Source organism: Protobothrops mucrosquamatus, unplaced genomic scaffold, assembly GCF_001527695.2.
Source record: "Protobothrops mucrosquamatus isolate PMUCROS unplaced genomic scaffold, P.Mucros_1.0 scaffold880, whole genome shotgun sequence".
NCBI lineage: Eukaryota > Metazoa > Chordata > Lepidosauria > Squamata > Viperidae > Protobothrops > Protobothrops mucrosquamatus.
In genome coordinates, this window is record NW_015387134.1 from 650297 (window position 1) to 669206 (window position 18910).

At 46.4% G+C, this 18910-nt stretch overlaps 1 protein-coding gene across 1 annotated transcript in view; it reads right to left on the reverse strand.

Annotated features, from left to right (window-relative positions):
• Window positions 1–18910, reverse strand: part of CFAP70 (cilia and flagella associated protein 70) — a 37407-nt gene that overhangs the window by 10360 nt on the left and 8137 nt on the right. The window contains exons 7-18 of the mRNA XM_029284740.1: window positions 16066–16218; window positions 13987–14136; window positions 13738–13818; window positions 13170–13261; window positions 11829–11889; window positions 10998–11189; window positions 10085–10216; window positions 8889–9014; window positions 7677–7810; window positions 5800–5915; window positions 4518–4694; window positions 1311–1457 (exon numbers count right to left, since the gene is read on the reverse strand). Of these exons, the coding sequence (XP_029140573.1) occupies window positions 1311–1457; window positions 4518–4694; window positions 5800–5915; window positions 7677–7810; window positions 8889–9014; window positions 10085–10216; window positions 10998–11189; window positions 11829–11889; window positions 13170–13261; window positions 13738–13818; window positions 13987–14136; window positions 16066–16218 (1561 nt within the window). The remainder of the gene's footprint in view (window positions 1–1310; window positions 1458–4517; window positions 4695–5799; window positions 5916–7676; window positions 7811–8888; window positions 9015–10084; window positions 10217–10997; window positions 11190–11828; window positions 11890–13169; window positions 13262–13737; window positions 13819–13986; window positions 14137–16065; window positions 16219–18910) is intronic.

The window sequence follows — 18910 nt, forward strand, 5'->3', positions numbered from 1 at the left end:
CTCCATGACCGGTTTTCTTTGTTACCTTCTGGGAGGAGGCTTTGTGGTATCCAAAGAAGAACAACAAGATTCTGTAATGGCTTTATACCATATAGTATTAACCTTATGAACTCTGAAGACTATTTTTTGTATTCTAAATGGTGGTCAACACAGCTGCCTAACATGCAAGCAGCCCAGGGTATGGCTGGCTGATGAGAGCTAACTAGCTTGAAATAGCTATCCCAGTCCCCCTTTAACTCTGTTAGCAATCCAAAAAAAATTAGCGCATATATGTATGTATGTATATGTGTTTGTGTGTATAGCATATGCATATGTATGTGCATGCATGTGTATGTGTGTGTATATATCTCTCATCTATCTTATCTCGTATATCTTATCTCATCTCATCTTATTTTGAAGCAGAGAATCAACCATTTTTCTTTGTTTCCCAGTGCTTGGTTAATAGAATTTCAGTTCTGCAACCTTGTTTTGCAGCCTTGTAGCGAGTTTCCAGCTGGATCTCAACTTGTGCAGCAGCAAGCTCGACCCACTTTCATCAGAATGACAAACACCGTTTGCAGCACTGTATTGGAAGATCTGGGCCTTGTGTGTGTGTGTGCGTGTGTGTGTGAGGGTATGTGTGTATGTGATGTGGCAATGGAAGACCCAAAGGAGTAGGAGTTGCAGCCCAACAACACAAGGCTGCTATTGCCAATCTGTGCCCACCCAACCGCAGCTAATGCTTTGAGAATGATTTAGCGATATGTTCCCACCTTGAATTTCAACATGGAACACAACTCCTTGCGTGGCTGGATGCTACTGAGTTGAGAGGGAGGGACAGCGGTGGAACCCGAATGAAAGATGAAAGGAGAGGAGTCTGTGGAGATTCTCAATCATCCAGGTCATGGTTGTCCCAAAGATGTTTTTCCAAAAGCAACAGGACTTTCTTGGGTGCTTTTTCCTTGAAAATGTTTCGCTTCTCATCCAAAAAGCTGAAAAAGTCCAAGAAAATTCAGTTGCCTTCTGGAAAAGCACCTTTGGTGCTTTGGTGAGAGGCCCTCAGAAAGATAAGGAGCTCTCTGTAGCTAGCATGAACTGTGCTGGCGCAGCAGTTAGAATACAGTATTGCAGGCTAGTTCACTGCTCACTGACAGGAGTTCGATCCTGACTGGCTCAAGGTTGACTCAGCCTTTCATCCTTCCGGTAAAATGAGGAGCCAGATTGTTGGGGGGACAATAGGCTGACCCTGTAAACCGCTTAGAGAGGGCTGTAAAGCACTATGAAGCGGTATATACATCTAAGTGCTATTGCTATCGCCTAAGGTTGCCTACCTCTCTGAGTGCTCAGCCTAAATTTGCTGGGTGTAACGGACAATCTCTTGAACGGTTTATGTACGGTATCCTCTTCTGTTGCACGAAGCGAGCCGGCTGGTTCCGAAGATTCTGCTTGGATTTTCGCTGCGGATTCTGGAGATTCTTCTGGAGATAAAAAAGGAAGCCAACCCGTATGAGAACACAAAAGCCAGCCTAATTTGACTAGCAACTGGATAGCGGTTCTGCGGAAAGTCTCCATTTAACTAAAATCTAAAACTAAGGTTTCCCCTTTCCAGTCATGTCCAACTCTATGGCAGGGGTAGGCAACCTTGGCTCTTTTATGACTCGTGGACTTCAACTCCCAGAATTCCTGAGCCAGCATGGCTCAGCTTGGAAACCTCTCCCTTTCCCCTCAGCATGGCTGGCTCAGGAATTCTGGGAGTTGAAGTCCACGAGCCATAAAAGAGCCAAGGTTGTCTACCCCTGCTCTAGGGGATGGTGTTCATCTCTGTTTCCTAGGCAGGGGAGCCACTGTTGCCCGAAGACGCTTCCGTGGTCATGTGGCTGGCATGGCTGTACGCCAGGCGCACGGAATGTCGTTACTTTCCCACCAAAGTGGTACCTATTTATCTGCTTGCATTTGCATGCTTTCGAACTGCTAGGCGGGCGGGAGATGAGGTAAGGAACGGGAGCTCAAGCCGTCGTGCATTGCTCAGGTCTCGAACGGCCAACCTTCCGGTTGACAAGCCTACACCTTGTCTAGCACTGGTCAGGAGCTTAATTAACTTCCTGAGTTAATTTAGGGGGTGCGCAGCCTGTTGGCCAGGGGATCCATGGGAACAATGTCAGTCTTCTGGTAGGACCCTCTTCGCTGACTCTCACCGTCAGCCAATTCCCAAGGAGAAATTTCTTTGATAGTGAGAAATTAATCAACGGAACAGTTTGCCTCCTGGAATTGTGGGTGCTTCATCGCTGGAGGTTTTCAAACATAAGCTGGACAACCATTTGTCCGGGATAGTATAATGTCTTCTGCCTTGAGTATGGGGTGAGGGTCCCTTCCAGTCCTATAATTCTATAATTCTCTTCGTTTTTCCAGATTGTTTTTTCCTGGGCCCAGGATAATGGGTCTGAGATGCCCTGGGAGCACAGTGGTTAGAGTGCAGTACTGCAGGCTAACTCTGCCCACCCTCTGGAATTTGATCCTGATGGGAACTCAAGGGCAGGGCTTTTCAACCTTTTCACCCACTGTACCATTTTTAGGATATGGCAACATCCGAGGACCACCAGTCGCCTAGCAAGGGGTCAAAAACTTGATGACAAAAAAAAAAAAAAGAAGGGAAAAAGTGATAAAGTACAGGAAATCCTCGACTTACAACAGTGACTGTTCGAAGTTACAATGGCACTGAAAAAAGTGCCCCCCAAGCCACAGCCGAGCAAGACACCTGCCTGCCCACCCGGTGGCGCTCTTCCTCCTGTCCGAGGTTTCCATTGTTGTGAGCATTTCTGTTGAGGATTGGCAGCGGGGGTGGGGTGGGGGGGTGTTTGGTTTTTATTCCCCCCGTCTGCTGGGTGGTTGCAGCAGGTTTTGGTCACTTCACATGACCCTGGGACACTGTGACCATCATAAATATGAATCAGTTGCCAAGCATCTGAATGTAAATCACAAGACTCTGGAGATGCTACAACATTCCAGCTGATTGGCACTTCTTCTGGGCTCAGTAGAGGCACCAGGATCAGTGCTGCTTTCCAGCTGATTGGGGCTTCTTCAGGGCTCAGCAGAAGCACCAGGATCAGCGCCGAGCTCCAGCTGGAGCCTGGTGCTGATCCTGGCACTGATCCTGGTGCTTCCACTGAGCCCTGACAGCCCCGAAGTGCCAATCAGCTGGAAAGTGGCACTGATCCTGGCGCTTCCGCTGAGCCCTGACAGCCCTGCAGCTCCAGCCGTCTCTCGCTCAGGCTTGTGCGGTGCTGCCACCGGTTCAGCTCATTCCCCTCTCCCGCTACCACTTTTCTAGGATGGTTGCGTACCACCTGCCAGGTGCCAATGTACCACAGGTGGTACCCGTACCACTGGTTGAAAAGCCCTGCTCAAGGGGGACTCAGCCTTGCATCCTTCCAAGGGAAGCAAAACAAAGACCCAGATTGCCGGAGGGCAATATGCGGACATTGTAAAACCACTTTAGAGAGTGTTGTAAAGTATTACGGAGCAGTTTGTAAGTCTAGCGTAATTGCTATCGCTATTCCCAGGGAGGGTAACACAGAGGCTAATTTCAAAACCGTGTCTCCCGGTTCCATCACCTTACACCGTCAATGCCAAATTTAAGCTGGATTTAAGGCACTGCAGTTCTCAATGCAGAGAAGTTGCCATGGAAACAATGGAAAGGCTGCAGCGGTCAAAACTGCCAGGATAAAGGTGAAAGGATGGCATCTGGCTACATTGGCAGGTATAACTGAATTCCTCTGATGCTGTGACCCAGAAACTTGCAGCCGAGCAAGAACTGAAACATTTACAAGACAGAGAAAGGGCCTGGGTATATTTTGGTCCCACCTCAAAAAAAAAAAAAAAAAAAAAATCAAATCTCACTCATTTTACAAATCTGCAATCAGGCTGTGCAAAAGACTTTGAATCTCAGCTGCTGCCCTAATCTGAAGGTCTGGGTTTGAAGCAAAAGTGCCCCAACTTGAATGTGAAAACAGCTCTTTGGCTCTCAAGGTCAAAATAGAAAGGCAGACTCAGCCTTTCGCCTTCAGAACCAACATTCTGCACTCGAAGTAGGAACTCCTCCAGTGGAAATGGTTCAAACACAAAATGTTTTATATCTAAACATAATAAACATTACAGTACATTCAGCTAGCGATGCAAAATGGGGAAGTGGAACATGAGGAACAGGCCCAAAAAAGAAGATTAACTTTAGCTGGGTTTTCCCTTGTAGACCTAATGTCACAATGGAGGTCCACCAAGACCAGGGTTCTCCAACCTTGGCAACTTTACGACTTGTGGACTTTGACCCTCAGAATTTGGCACGGCTGGCTGAGGAATTCTGGGAACTGAAGCCCACAGGTTGTAAAGACCTCTGACCCAGAAAACATTGAGAGAAGCATCTCAAAATAGGCTCTCCTTCAAACGTCTTGGCCAACGATCCTTTTTCCTGTAATGCTTTCAATGACCTTGAAGAACAGGGTGGAGTTTGTGGCTTGTTGTCCTGATGGGCATCATCAACTTACCAGACTCCTCTGGGCCAACCAGTGACTGCGCCCGTGGTGACGTTCTTTTCTTTCCAACTTCTTCTATGCTCGGAGGACTTGGTTTCTCTTTGGGCAGGTGGGCCTTCTGGAGCTTGGTAGCCTCACGGAAGGCCATCTCGACCCGAATATAGTTTTCCTGGATATCATAGAAGAGTCCTAAAGGAAAGGTAGGGAAAGGGGAAAAAAAAAAAAGAGATTTCCCTCAGGAAATAATTACTGCTGATGTCGAAGGAAGCATTTATACATTATTTATATTTCACACTTTATATTTCACATGTCTTCACTGCCCATCTCCTTCAGAGAGGGGTTCTGGGCGATGTACAATTTAATCCATGCAATAAAACATTAAAACAAAAATCAAATGTCAGATTTTTTAAAAAAAATGTTAAAAAGAAGTATAAAATTGAAAAAGACGGAGGGATCCGAGATGGGGAGACTAAGAGTTGTTAATTCAGGCAGAGAGATTCTCATGGGGCCAATCAGGCCCATGGCTGTGTGGGCCCCTGTGTCTCCCCACACAAGGCTACACAATCAGGTTTTGACCCCTTTGCAGAAGGCCAAGAGACTTCCACACCTCCGAGGCCAAGATTTTTCACAATGCAGGGGTGTTGTGGCAGAGAAGGCCCCCTTCTTTGACCCCACCAGTCGGAATTCTTTGACTGCTGGGGTCTGTTGCATGCCTTCCCTCCCTGGACTAGTGGGATGAGCTGGTGCGATGGGGCAAAGCCGGTTCCGTACGTAGCCTGGCTCTGTCAGACTACTTAGAGCAGTGGTTCTCAACCTTTTTAATGCCACAACCCCAACCGGTTGTAAGTCGAGGACTAAACCGGTCGTAAGTCAAGGACTAAACTGGTCGTAAGTCGAGGACTAAACTGGTCGTAAGTCGAGGTCTACCCAATTGGTCGTAAGTCGACTTTCCCTGCCCGGGAGCGCCGCGCATGCGTGGTTCTGCCCCCTGCGCCGGCCGAGGTGTAGCTGGCAAGCGGCAGAGACGGAGCAGGCCGACCACCAGCTGGCCCAGCCCAAGGGAGGTAAGGCACCCGCTGGAAAAGGGAAAAAATGGCGGACAAAAAAAATGGCAGACAGCCTTGCTTGGCGACCCCCATGAAATGGTCGATCGACCCCAAATGGGGTCCCGACCCACAGGTTGAGAACCACTGACTTAGAGACTATGCAGAAAGCTGTGCCCAGCAGTGATGGTGTCAACACTCTGGCAATCAACATTTCCAAATCTTCCAAGTTAAATTAGCCAGATTCATACCTAACATGGTCCAGGCCACGACACTGCTTGGCTCCACACAGGTGGCATCCTCAAAAAAGACTTCAGCCTCCTCATAATTCTGCAGCATCACAGCCAGGATCCCACACAACAGGACACTGAACAGACAACAAACAACAAATCTGAGGAGAGCCTCACTGTAAGAACAATCCTCTACCTCAGAGCCTGGGTTTCTTCCTATCACAGTAGATTGTTTAGCACCTTTATTCAGGAAGAATATCCAATCTGTTCAAAAATCAGCCCTCATTCCATTTCACAATTTATATGTATTGGGGAAGGAGCCTCACTTATGTCGTAGATATACTTAAGAAGACTAGACAATCTGCGACCCATTGGGTCATTGTTTCAGAGCTATTTCATTATCAGATTCCTTTAAAAAAAATGTCAGAGATTTTAATGTATTGCCTTCACTGGAAAAGTTCTTAAAAATTTAGAGAGATATTCCTCTGAATACCTGCCTTGAAAATAGCCCGTTTTGAACTGAACAGCAGAGCCAAACATGAGGAATCGACCACGGGAAACCTTTTATGACATTTTTGTAATGTCATAAAGTGCTTTATAATGTTTCTGTCGTCAAATGTTTTATAGCAGTTGTCAAATTTAAAGTCCGTGGGAATCACGATTCCTGGATTTTAGATGCGTTCTATAAATTAGCCCATTTGAGCTACCTTGGTTGAAAATGTTTTGCCCTATGACGTACCATTTCATTCCATTAAAGGTTACAGACACATGCATTTTGGTAATATACAGATGTAGATAAGAAGAGTCCTGCTAGATTCAAACCTTCTGGTGAAATATACCTGAAATACCTTCTAGATGTATGAGACAATGGGATCTGTACAGGTAGGTCTTGAGTTACAACAGTTCATTTAGTGACCGTTCCAAGTTACAATGGAACTAAAAAAGTGACTTATGGCCATTTTTCACACTTACACTTACTGTTGCAACATCCCCATGGTGAGATGCTTGACAACTGACTCATAGTTATGATGGTTGCAGTGTCTGAGGGACACGTGATCCCCTTTTGTAACTTTCTGACAAGCAAAATCAATGGGGAAGGCAGTTACTTAACAACCATGTTACTAACTGAACGACTGCAAGGGAGGTCGTAAAATGGGGGGCAAAATTCACTTAAGAACTGTCTCACTTAGCAACAGAAATTGGGGCATCAATTGTGGTCGAAAGTCAAGGACCCCCTGTGCTCCTAACACATCTGGAGGGTGTTGGGTTGAAAAGGGTGCCCAACACATGTGCAGTAATGTACATCACAGCGCCTGCTGAAGTGTACATACGTACACTGCATTACATGTGTAGGACATACATACGTATCCTGCATAAAATTTAGGTATCTTTTTCCCCTGCATGTTAGCGTGAGCTCTGCTGCTAACGTAGTTAATGTCTGACCACAGTTCCAGACTAAGTGGTACCTGGGCAGGTGATTGGCATCCAGCCCTGCTAACACAGTTAACGTCTGACTACAGTTCCAGACTGAGTGGTACCTGGGCAGGTGATTGGCATCCAGCCCTGCTAACAAAGTTAATGTCTGACCACAGTTCCAGACTGAGTGGTACCTGGGCAGGTGAGTGGCATCCAGCCCTGCTAACACAGTTAATGTCTGACCACAGTTCCAGACTGAGTGGTACCTGGGCAGGTGAGTGGCATTCAGCCCTGCTAACACAGTTAACGTCTGACCACAGTTCCAGACTGAGTGGTATCTGGGCAGGTGATTGGCATCCAGCCCTGCTAACACAGTTAACGTCTGACCACAGTTCCAGACTGAGTGGTACCTGGGCAGGTGATTGGCATCCAGCCCTGTTAACACAGTTAATGTCTGACCACAGTTCCAGACTGAGTGGTACCTGGGCAGGTGATTGGCATCCAAGCCGACAGCTTCACGAAAACATTCCTGAGCCTTGAGGTTGTCTTCAGTCAGCAGGCAGAAAGCTCCATAATCCAACCAGCTCTGGCTATCTTGGGGGTTTCGAGATAACCTCTGGGGACAGAAGGACCCTCGTGTAAATTAGCATTCTGTTTCAAAGCTTCGAATGGAAAGATCTGAAGGTCAAAAACAGGATGTCAACTTCCTGATACAATGAAATGTTGATCATGGTTCGATTTTATTTGAGCCTTCACATCTCTCTTGTACAGTTTTCTTCCAGGAATTCTTGAATAAGAGTCTACCAAGGCCGAGGGTGTTCAATTTTAAGATATGTAGACTTCAACTCCCAGAATTCCCCGGCCAGCCTTCCACTGAAAGAGACGCGACTACACCAGGGGTAGGCAACCTTGGCTCTTTTATGACTCGTGGACTTCAACTCCCAGAATTCCTGAGCCAGCCATGCTGGCTCAGGAATTCTGGGAGTTGTAGTCCACGAGTCATAAAAGAGCCAAGGTTGCCTACCGCTGGACTACAGCATCTAAATGCTTCTAATTCTTAGAAAATGGAAAGCTCTTTGAGGCACCCTTGATGCTCTGTGAGCGTGGAGGTTTTCTTGCAGATGTTTCATTACCCAATGCTAGTACTGGTGATGTTACCTAGTGTAGGTCATGAAACGTCTGCAAGAAAACCACCAAGCTCAGAGAGGAATAATGACTTCACAGTCATTGTTTCTTCTCTTCCTCCTCTCCACCAACCCCACTCCCTTCTAGCACTGATGATGTTACCTAGGGTGGGTCATGGAACGTCTGCAAGAAAACCACCAAGCTCAGGGAGAATAATGACTTCACAGTCATTCTTTCTTCTCTTCCTCCTCCTCCTCTCCACCAACCCTTCTAGCACTGATGATGTTACCTAGGGTGGGTCATGAAACGTCTGCGAGAAAACCACCAAGCTCAGAGAGGAATAATGACTTCACAGTCATTGTTTCTTCTCTTCCTCCTTCTCCTTCTCCTTCTCCTCTCCACCAACCCCTCCCTTCTAGCACTGATGGTGTTACCTAGGGTGGGTCATGGAACGTCTGCAAGAAAACCACCAAGTTCCCAGAGCATCAACGACCCCCTCATTTCAACCCTGATTTAGATATATTCTTCTTTATCGGGAAAACGTGTTGTTTTCACAGTTGTTTCCTTACCTCCTGATAGTAAGTTGATGCCAAACCGTAGTCACCGTTGACCTGGGCCTCTCGAGCAAAGAGCTGGAGCTGCTCCAAGGTGGTATATACGGGAGGAGGAGGACTTGGCGTCTGGAGGGACAGTACCTGGTCAGTGCAGGGAAATAATGAACAGGGCATTCAGGCTGGTTCAGTTAAAGGAGGCTGGTTCAGCATTTGGCAATATGTATTCAAATACTGCAAGGCCATCAAACTGGTCAGTCCTAGAGGAGATCAACCCTGACTGCTCCTTAGAAGGCCAGATCCTGAAGTTGACACTCAAGTACTTTGGCTACCTAATGAGAAGGAAGGACTCACTGGAGAAGAGCCTAATGCTGGGAAAGATGGAGGGCAAGAGAAGAAGGGGACGACAGAGAAGGAGGTGGCTGGATGGAGTCCCTGAAGCAGGAGGCGTGAGCTTCAATGGACTCCAGAAGATGGTAGAGGACAGGAAGGCCTGGAGGAACGCTGCCTGTGGGGTTGAGATGGGTCGGACATGACTTCGCAACTAACAACAACAACAATTCAAATAGAATCTATGGAGATTCTCTGTCATCCAGGTCATGGTTGTCCCAAAGGTGCTTTTTCAAGAGGCAACTGGACTTTCTTGTTTTTTCTTTGAAGACGTTTCACTTCTCATCTGAGAAGCTTCTTCAGCTCTGACTGGATGGTGGAGAATGGAAAGATTTATATACAGCTGGTCATTTGCCTTCTTTTAGAGCAGTGTTTCTCAGCCTTGGCCTCTTGACGATGTGTGGACTTCAGCTCCCAGAATTCCATAGCCAGCATGGGTGGCTGTGGAATTCTGGGAGTTGAAGTCCATACATCTTCAAGTGGTCAAGGTTGAGAAACACTGTTTTAGAGAGTTGTTGAGGCCACCTGGAGGTTTGTCTGTGTCCTCAGGGATGCCTGAGTAGTGCAAATGGGCGACCCTATTCAGGTGACCCGGAGGACATAGATAAACCCACAAGTGGCCTCAATGGCTTTCTAAAAGAATGCAAATGACCAGCTCTCTTCTTGAACTTTCACCCTCAGAGCGTGAGACACACAACCGCTCTGTGGCAAGCCCAAAGCCGGATTGATCCAGCCTGCCCTGATGACTCTTCCTTTGGTTTGCCTGGCATAGATCACCCAACAGCCTCCACGATGAAAGCAGGGCTTGCTCTTCCAAAGCTCACCTGATTCAGCGCAACGTGCATCTGATCCATCAAGTAGACGTACAACTCACTGAGGAAAGCCTGGAGTTGGTCCAGAGTTTCAAAGGCAGTGGTCTTCAAGTACTTCTCCCGCACAATTTTAACAACTGCGTGCTATAAGGAAGAGAAAGACTCTGTCACAAGGACACCGCACATTCGGAAGGAAGGGAGCAACAAATTTATGAGATGCTAGATTCCATTTGCCTGATGGGTCACTACAGATTTAAAAAAGGGGTTGTCAGACTTGCTATCACTTAAACCTCTAAACAGAAACGATCCTTGGCTCCATTTGTTGAGAAAGATATAATTTGATTAGAAGTCAAGTGTATTGCAGGGTTTGCAAAGCCAGAATCACGGGCCAAAATCCCTATTTTCAACTTTTCCCTCCCTTAACTGTCTCCCATCACTGGCCTCCCCATGACCAATCAAGTTCAAGCAAGACGATTTCAGAACGGTTACTTCAGGCATTGGATGGTATGCAGCTGCTTTCCTTTCCCAGCCGGTTGGCCTTGAAGCAGGGTCTCAGGGAGATACAGCGGTTACTTTTGCTTTCCCCCAGGCCAGGGGTAGGCAACCGTGGCTCTTTTATGACTCATGGACTTCAACTCCCAGAATTCCTGAGCCAGCATAGCTTCATAGTTGAAGTCCACGAGTCATAAAAGAGCCAAGGTTGCCTACTCCTGCCCCAGGCATTCCCCTCCCCAGAGTTCATGGCAGATAGTCAATGCGTGGTAGCGAAGCACAAGCAAGCATAAGGTGGCAGCTGACGGGGGGGGGGGCTTCTGAAATGCTAAAAGAAGACTCAGATGACGAGGAAATGTGACATTTCAACGTATTACTCCACATTAATAGAACATCATTTCTACAAAGAGAGACCGGCGTCGTGACAAAATACCTTGAGTTGCTCCTTAAAGGCAAAATATTTCCCTGAGGTGTTTAGCTCGTAGTTGAGTTGACATTTCTGGTCTTCCAGGGTCTGAGAATCAACGACAAGCCCTTCAACCACCTGCCTTCCAAAGAGTTCGTGATACTCATCTAGGATCGATGCAGCAATACTGGTGATCTGCGTGTGGTAATCTTCTACGGCCTAAAGAAGTCGGGAAAACCTTTTGAGTGAACTCAAGTGGTGTTTGTTGTCAGAAAGAATTCCTCCACAAGAAGGTGGTATACACTGCTGGCAAACGTGTGGAAAAACGTCTTTAAAGTATTATATATCCATGTTGTCACATTAGCCTGATTTGTTGGGTGACTTCTTCAGTCTCACTTTCACACTTATCTGTCCGAGAATAAAATCTGGGCGAGGAATTTGCAATCTCAGTTTAAGGTACTGATCAAAACCAGTGATTGGCACGCTGACTGGGGAATTCTGGGAGTTGAAGTCCACATCTCTTAAAGCGGTCAAGAACACGGATTAAAAAAAAAGAAAGTGATTTCATATGAAAATGAAGTGTCTCCTTAATATGACGTTAGAGCTGCCTGCCAGAGAATCTCAGCTGTTATTATTGTTTTTAAATTAAGAAGTTTCTAGCCCCTAAGGTTTAAAAAATATGCTTAGAAGCAGACATAGTAAACAACGCTGACTGAAATCCCAGAAGCTACACTAGGGATGGGGCAATATTCTTAGTTTTCCTATTAAGGAATGCACAATAAGAAAAATTATGCATATCTAAGCAATCTCTTTAGGCTGCAGTTGTCTGTGGAATTACTGAGTAGGCTTGTTTCATACCTTCATGGCTCCTGCAGTCCTTCGAGGGAGTTGTGGGTGTGGAGGAATCATCTCCTTCACTCTGATTGTGTTAGAAGAAAGACAGGACAAAGGTGGATTGTTCTGATCATCTGACAAATTCATTTTGCCACCCCATTCACAGTTTATTTTGAAGTCAGTTCCATTAAGCTTAACCACAATCAGCTGCAGAATTAGCACACAAAGGATTGTGTTGGCAAGTTGTTTCAACCTGGAGATTCTCAGTCATCCAGGTCACGGTTGCCCCAAAAGTGCTTTTTCCAAGAGGCAACTGGACTTTCTTGCTTTTTGCCTTGAAGACATTTCGTCTCTCATAGAAGAAGCTTCTTCAGTTCAGAAGAAGCAGCTTCTTGGATGAGAAGCGAAACGTCTTCAAAGAAAAGTAAGTTCAGTTGCCTTTTGAAAAAAGCACCTTTGGGAGAATTGGGGATAAGGTCTCCCCACATAAATTTTTGTAGAGGACTAAGAGGCCTTTGAACTCTGGTGCTGGAGAAGACTCCTGCGAGTCCCCTGGACTGCAAGGCGATCCAACCGGTCAGTCCTAGAGGAGATCAACCCCGACTGCTCTTTAGAAGGCCAGATCCTGAAGTTGAAACTCAAGTACTTTGGCCACCTAATGCGAAGGAAGGACTCACTGGAGAAGAGCCTCATGCTGGGAAAGATGGAGGGCAAGAGAAGACGGGGACGACAGAGAAGGAGGTGGCTGGATGGAGTCACTGAAGCAGGAGGCGTGAGCTTAAAGGGACTCCAGAAGATGGCAGAGGACAGGAAGGCCTGGAGGAACGTTGTCCACGGGGTCGCGATGGGTCGGACACGACTTCGCAACTAACAACAACAACAACAAACTCAGCTGAGTTGTAGACTTTGTAGGAGCAAATGATGCTCTCCAGGGTACTGAAATCAGCCTTGATACAATGTGTTATTGGGTGACCAACCTGTCCTACTGGGCTCACAATGAGATCAGAATTCAATAAGACACTCAATCTTTGTAATGACTGATCTGGCCCAATATGCAGGATGAATGGGATAAGTAAGGGTAATGCCTCCCACTGACAAAGAATGAGCAGCCCTACCGAAGATGCAAAGAATCGTAGGGCTGGATGGGACCTTGGAGATCTTCTAGTCCAACCCTAGGCCTAAGGTCCTTAAACCATCCTGGACAAATGGTTGTCCAACCTTTTCTTGACAACCTCCAGCGATGGAGTACCAACAGCTCTGGGAGGCAAGCTCTGCCACTGATTAATTCTTCTCACTATCATGAGAGTGTCAAAGACTTTCACCCAAGCCCACTTATATCTATCTATCTATCTATATAAAACTCACCGGCTAGCAAGTTCCTCTGGCAGACGCTTGGGCACTAAAGCTCTATCCAGCGTAAACTCTATCACAATGAAACTTCCACAGTCTACATATTGCTGGAAAAAGAAAGTGGTTGATATTTCTTCAGGAGCATAGCCCACTTCCTAGGATGTTTCCACAGCCACATCCCCACAAAATGTAACCCAAACACATTAGGTTTCAATTGTGGGAATTTAAATCTATACATATGGAGAACAGCTAGGTTAACATCAAGCCCTTGTAGCAAGACACAGTAGAAGAGAGAGAGAGAGAGGGAGAGAGAGAGGGGGGGAGAGAGAGGGGATGAGAGGGGGGGGAGAGAAAGAGGGAGAGGGAGAGAGAGAGGGAGAGAGATAAGGTGGGAGAGAGAGAGGATGAGAGAGAGAGGGGGGGAGAGAAAGAGGGAGGGAGAGGGGGAGAGAGAGAGATGCAATCTGAAGATAGTCAGAAGCACTCATTCACAATTTTCATGTGACTCAAGATCCAGACTTGAGAATCCAGATGGTATCTACAAATCCTGTATATCTGACATCTTTTTAAGCAATAGCTTTACCTGTCCTTCCAAGTTCTGGCATACAGATACCGCAGTCTCTACTGTGATCTCGGAGGTGTCCTTTTTTACAATATTGGATGGCTGAAGAGGAAGCAAAAAAAAAAATCTTTTACAGGATATCATTTCAGAAAGCTTCCTTTGTATGACTTCTGGGGGGGGAGGATCACAAGTTGTACAGTTGCCGAGGTTGGAGACCCCTGTTGGAGAGGACTTCATCTCTTTGCACTTTTTTTTTTTTGCCATTCTCACCTTCCTCAGCATTAGTTCTCTTTGCTTGTCATCTTTCATGTTCTTCCCAAGGATGCTTTTGGTGTGCGGACTGTACATTCCCATGGGACCAAATTTATTAAGGACTGCCTGATGGCCCACGTCGCGAAAAAGACTGAAGAGGCACTTGGTCTGAAACAAAAGAGGCACTAAGTGAGAATAAGATAAGATAACCTTTATTGTCATTTTTTAACTGTGGGCACAACGGCACACATCAAAAATGAAATGTAGTTGCCCGCTCTCAAAGTGAACACATACACGACACACACCTAAACATACTATATAGTACAACAGGGGTCTTCAAACTTGGCCCTTTTATGACTTGTGGACTTCAACTCCCAGAATTCCTCAGCCAACCATGCTGCCTGAGGAATTCTGGGAGTTGAATGCCACATGCTGGCTGAGGAATTCTGGGAGTTGAAGCTCACAAGTCATAAAAGGGCCAAGTTTGAAGACCCCTGATATACAGCCTATGTATAGACCCACACCCCTACATATACATAACATATAAATATTAATCCCTGTCCATCTTGAATATATAACGGAAGGAGGAAGCTTGAGAGTTCACAAGGTTAATGCTGTATGGAATGAAACTATGGCTGAATCTGGATGTTCTGCTACAGATACCACGAAGCCCCCTCCTCCCAGAAGGGAACAAGGAAAACAGGTCGTGAAGAGGATGGGCCGTGTCCCAAATAATCTTAAATAGGAACACTTTTATTACATACCGCCAAGAGACGCTCTCTGAGGGAATTCTTTTTCGGTACATTTAAATTCAACATACAAATTGTCGCAGAAGCGACTGTCTGTGAAGGCTCCTAGATTGGGCTGAAAGGTGAAAGTGGAAGCAGTAGGCTCCATCCCATATTTGGAGTAGACCAGCTTGCCCAGATAGACCGGTCTTATTGGAAAACACTCTCTGAGGGAAATAAACATAGAACATAGAATTTGGAAGGGACCTTGGAGGTCCCTCAAGCAGCAGACCCTCTACCATCCTGGACAAATGGCTGTCCAATCTCTTCTTGAAAACCTCCAGCAATGGAGCATCCACAACACCAAGCTGTCCCATTGATTAATTATTCTTAATGTCAGAAAATTTTTCCTTAGTTCTAGGTTGCCTCTCACTTTAAAGATCTTCCACCCATCATTTCTTATCCTACCTTCAGATGCTTTGGAGGAAGTCCTCTCCTTTTCTCTGTGATAGTCTCTCAAGTCCTGGAAGGCTTCTATCATACCACCACTAATCTTTCTCTTCGTTAGACTAGACTACTAGGCATAGGGCTAGGCCAGGGGTAGGCAACCTTGGCTCTTTTATGACTCGTGGACTTCAACTCCCAGAATTCCTGAGCCAGCCATGCTGAGGGAAAACGGAGAGGTTTCCAAGCTGAGCCATGCTGGCTCAGGAATTCTGGGAGTTGAAGTCCACGAGTCATAAAAGAGCCAAGGTTGCCTACCCCTGGGCTAGGGTGTCAGTATTTTTAATGTCGAGAATATTTCATTTTAAAGACGTTTTAAACATTGATTTGTCCTTTAAAAATGATTAGAGGCCTGAAGACTAAAACATATGAAGAACGGTTGCAAGATACAGGTTTGGCTAGTCTAGAGAAAAGAAGGACTAGTGGGGACATGATAGCAATGTTCCAGTATTTGAGGGACTGCCACAAAGAGGAGGGGGTCAACTTATTTTCCAAAGCACCAGAAGGCAAGACAAGAAATAATGGATGGAAGCTAATCAAGGAGAGAAGCAACCTGGAATTAAGGAGAAACTTCCTAACAGTGAGGACAGTTAACCAGTGGAATGGCTTTGCCTTCAGAAGTTGTGGGTGCTTCAACACCCGAGGTTTTTAAGAAGAGACTGGATAGTCACTTGTCTGAAATGGTATAGAGTTTCCTGCTTGAGCAGGGGGGTGGACTAGAAGACCTCCAAGGTCCCTTCCAGCTCTATTCTGATTGATTGCTGTCTGCTCTAAGCTTCCTGGAAGCAAGACAGCAATAACCATTTCGAACAAAATCTAAAGCCAGGGAATCTTGGCTGATAAGCTGCGCAAATGAAGCTGTTACCTTTTCAAACACTTCGCTGTCATGGTAAGGAAAAACTCGGAACGCTCCGCGGATCCGCTTCACTCCAGGATACAGCAGCGGCACTAAGCTGACATAAGCCACGCCGTGAAAGGAAATTGGATCCTCCTCTGTTGCACCAATAGTTCCACCTCCCTAGACAAGGACAGTTGAAATGACCATCTTCCCTGCTGATAGCCACAAGCAGCACAAATGGAGCACAGGTAGCCGAGTTATGACCGTAATGGAGTCTGCTCACGTGACTCATTTCACAATCTTTTTTGCAGTGGTCGTGAAACGAACGGCATGGTGGTTAAGCCAGAGTTCCCCAACCTTTTTGGCTTTGTGGACCAGTGGGGGGAAGAAGGGATGGTTCCGTGTGAGCGGCGGGCAAGCGCACACATGCAACATGCATTTGCCTGCTGCTTGCCCAAGGGAGGATGTGTGTGTGCTCACCCGCCACTTCTGCGGCCCAGTTGCACAGCACTCAAGGCCCAGTAGTGGGCCGCAGTCTGAGGTTTGGGGACCTCTAGGTTAAGTGAACCGGCGGAAGTAAATATTAGTTTTGAGCAAAACCACAGTGAAATGTGGCCCTTTGATTGTGGGGTGATGCAAACCGCTGTTATTTCATCAGCTCAAGGCAGCAAACATACTTATTACTAAAGTGCAGTGCCACGACTGCAGGACGGGAAAGGGAACCATCAGAATTTTGAACCTGGGTCATAACTTCAAGTGGTCCCCAAGCTACTGACCGTAAGGACCATCTACAGCCAGAACCTCTTCTATAGTATTTACGTAGCACATGTAAAACCACGCCTAGATTTAATCCTAGCAAAGGTTAAATTGGAATATTGATGAGAAGCTAAAAATTGGGTAAAAATTCATAACAGGATATGGATTGTTTATGAAGATTGAATGTAATTAAGATACGTATAGGCAAAAAATTTATTGATAAATGTCATCATGATGTTTTTACTTGAGTTGATATAATAAGAACTGTACTAGCTTGAATACGAGACCGTAAATGTTAAGGGGGAAAGAGAAGAAATATCTGATGTCGCAACTTGAGATTTGCACTAAAGATTTTGTTATCGAACTACTAATTAACCCAGTCAGCATGTTGCTTTTTAAATACTTAAATGCAAACTTGGAAAATTAATAAAATATTATTTAAAAAAAAAAGAATTTTGAATCTGGGTCATAACTTCAAATGGTCACCAAGCTACTGAACATAAGTCAAGGACCATCCACAGCCAGAATCTCTTCTATAGTATTTACGTAGCACATGTAAAACCACACCTACGTTTAATCCTAACAAAGTAAAGAGAGCCAGTTAAGGGTAGTGGTGAAGGTGCTGACCTAGAAACAAGAGATGGTGGATTCTAGGCCTCCCTTTAGGATGAAAGCCAGCTGAGTGACTCTGGGCCAGTCACCAGGAGATGGTGAGCCCTAGTCTTGCCTTAGCCATGAAAGTCAGCTGGGTGATTTGGGACCAGTCTCTCTCTCCCTCAGCCCAACCCACCTCACAGGGCTGTTGCGATGGGAAAAATAGAAGGGAGTAGTATTAAGTATCTTTGCTGCCTTAAGCTGATGAAATATTTTTTTGAGAAGGAAAAAATGGTGGGATTAAAATATGATGATGATAATGATGATGATGATGGTGGTGGTGGTGAACTAGAACCTTACCTTGTCTCCTTTGCCAGCTTTGACTTTCGTGGATGTGACCAGTGGCACTCTGGTAATTTCCACAGGCCAACACCGACAGTCAGCGATCCGCTTGCGAAAGCTGTCAAGCAGGAAGAGACCAATAGCAAACCAGTTACAATTGTTTGTGTAGTCCAGGGGTAGGCAACCTTGGCTCTTTTATGACTGGTGGAATTCAACTCCCAGAATTCCTGAGCCAGCATGAGGGAACTATGGCCCCTTCATGATTCGTGGACTTCAACTCCCAGAATTCCTGAGCCAGCGTGGCTCAGCTTGGAAACCTCTCCCTTTCCCCTCAGCGTGGCTGGCTCAGGAATTCTGGGAGTTGAAGTCCACCAGTCATGAAAGAGCCGAGGTTGCCTACCCCTGGTGTAGTCTGATGCTCAAAAGGGCATTGCGTATACATTTCCATCAATGCCACATGGGCGGCAAAGGTGGGAACACGCAGCATGCAAAAAATGGTCAGAACTGATATGCTTCCGATTGGATTTAGCTGGGTGGCTTTGAGCCATTCAGCTGAACCCACCTCACAAGGTTGTCGCGGGGAAAAATAGGAGCAGGGAGAAGCATTTGTGTATGTTCGCCACCTTGCGTTGCTTATAAAAATAATCAGGGTGGCATATAAATAAATAAATGGGTTGAGTTTCTTGACGGACAAGCAAGCGGTAAATGTGCAAAATGCAGCACAAATTACCAGCACAAGCCAGGCTGTTGTAATAAGGCTTGTTAATATTTATGGCCAGGTTTAGCTGAAGGAACTCATGAATACACAGAAGACAGCAAATCAAGATCAGCTTCGGTTAGAGCAGTGGTTCTCAACCTTTTTAATGCCGCGACCCCCAACCGGTCGTAAGTCGAGGACTAAACCGGTTGTAAGTCGAGGACTAAACCGATCGTAAGTCGAGGACTACCCAACCGGTCATAAGTCGAGGACTTTCCCTACCTGGGAGCGCCGCGCATGCGTGGTTCCGCCCCCTGCGCCGGCCGAGGCGTAGCTGGCAAGCGGCAGAGACGGAGCAGGCCGACCACCAGCTGGCCCAGCCCAAGGGAGGTAAGGCACCCGCCGGAAAAGGGGAAAAAATGGCGGACAGCCTTGCTTGGCGACCCCCGTGAAATGGTCGATCGACCCCAAATGGGGTCGCGA